This window comes from Pygoscelis adeliae, unplaced genomic scaffold (genome assembly GCF_000699105.1).
Source record: "Pygoscelis adeliae isolate BGI_AS28 unplaced genomic scaffold, ASM69910v1 Scaffold222, whole genome shotgun sequence".
Classification (NCBI taxonomy): Eukaryota; Metazoa; Chordata; class Aves; order Sphenisciformes; family Spheniscidae; genus Pygoscelis; species Pygoscelis adeliae.
Window position 1 is genome coordinate 255,527 of NW_008824309.1, and position 685 is coordinate 256,211.

Genomic DNA, 685 nt, shown 5'->3' on the forward strand with positions numbered 1-685 from the left:
ATTCCATCAGGTCAACAGAATAATTTAAGGTGAGTTTAACTCAGTTATTTGATTTCTCAGCAACTAGGCTTAATTGCCTTGTAATAACTGACGGGATCTGCTATAGTATTGCATATATTAAAATGCATTTTAAAGGCAGACTTACTTTTGCTCTTGTGCAATTAACTAAAACAACCAGTACTGCTTTAATTGGGACATACTTGTTAGGCTGGAAAACATTGTTTCCATATCACTTTCAGCAATACTTTACTACAGTTCCATGTCTTAAGTTTTCTGCATTCCTTTTCTTATACATGAAACACCAGTGTGTTCAGTAGCAGTGCCTTTTTGTGGTAACATTTAAGATGACTATCCATATTCACTGGTTTTGTCAAAGATATACTACTTTAATAAGATGTAGAGAAAAGGGAATTTGAATCCCAGAAAAAGACTGACTTTCTTCCTTTTCTGGAGCTTTGTCTGGAAGGAGCTTAGCTTGCTTTGTCCGTGTAGCTAACAAGGCCTGCTGGCACAAAGCTGGCTATGAAATAAGTATAGAATCATAGAATCATTAAGGTTGGAAAAGACCTCTAAGATCATCGAGTCCAACCATCGACCCAACACCACCATGCCCACTAAACCATGTCCCTAAGCGCCTCATCTACACGTCTTTTAAATACTTCCAGGGATGGTGACTCAACCACTT

At 37.8% G+C, this 685-nt stretch overlaps 1 protein-coding gene across 11 annotated transcripts in view; it reads left to right on the top strand.

Moving 5' to 3' along the window:
* Positions 1–685, top strand: part of R3HDM1 (R3H domain containing 1) — a 57,707-nt gene that overhangs the window by 45,066 nt on the left and 11,956 nt on the right. For all 11 annotated transcript variants that reach the window (XM_009318923.1, XM_009318920.1, XM_009318921.1 and 8 more), the window contains one exon: positions 1–29. This exon is cut by the window's left edge and continues 135 nt beyond it. In XM_009318923.1, the coding sequence (XP_009317198.1) occupies positions 1–29 (29 nt within the window). The remainder of the gene's footprint in view (positions 30–685) is intronic.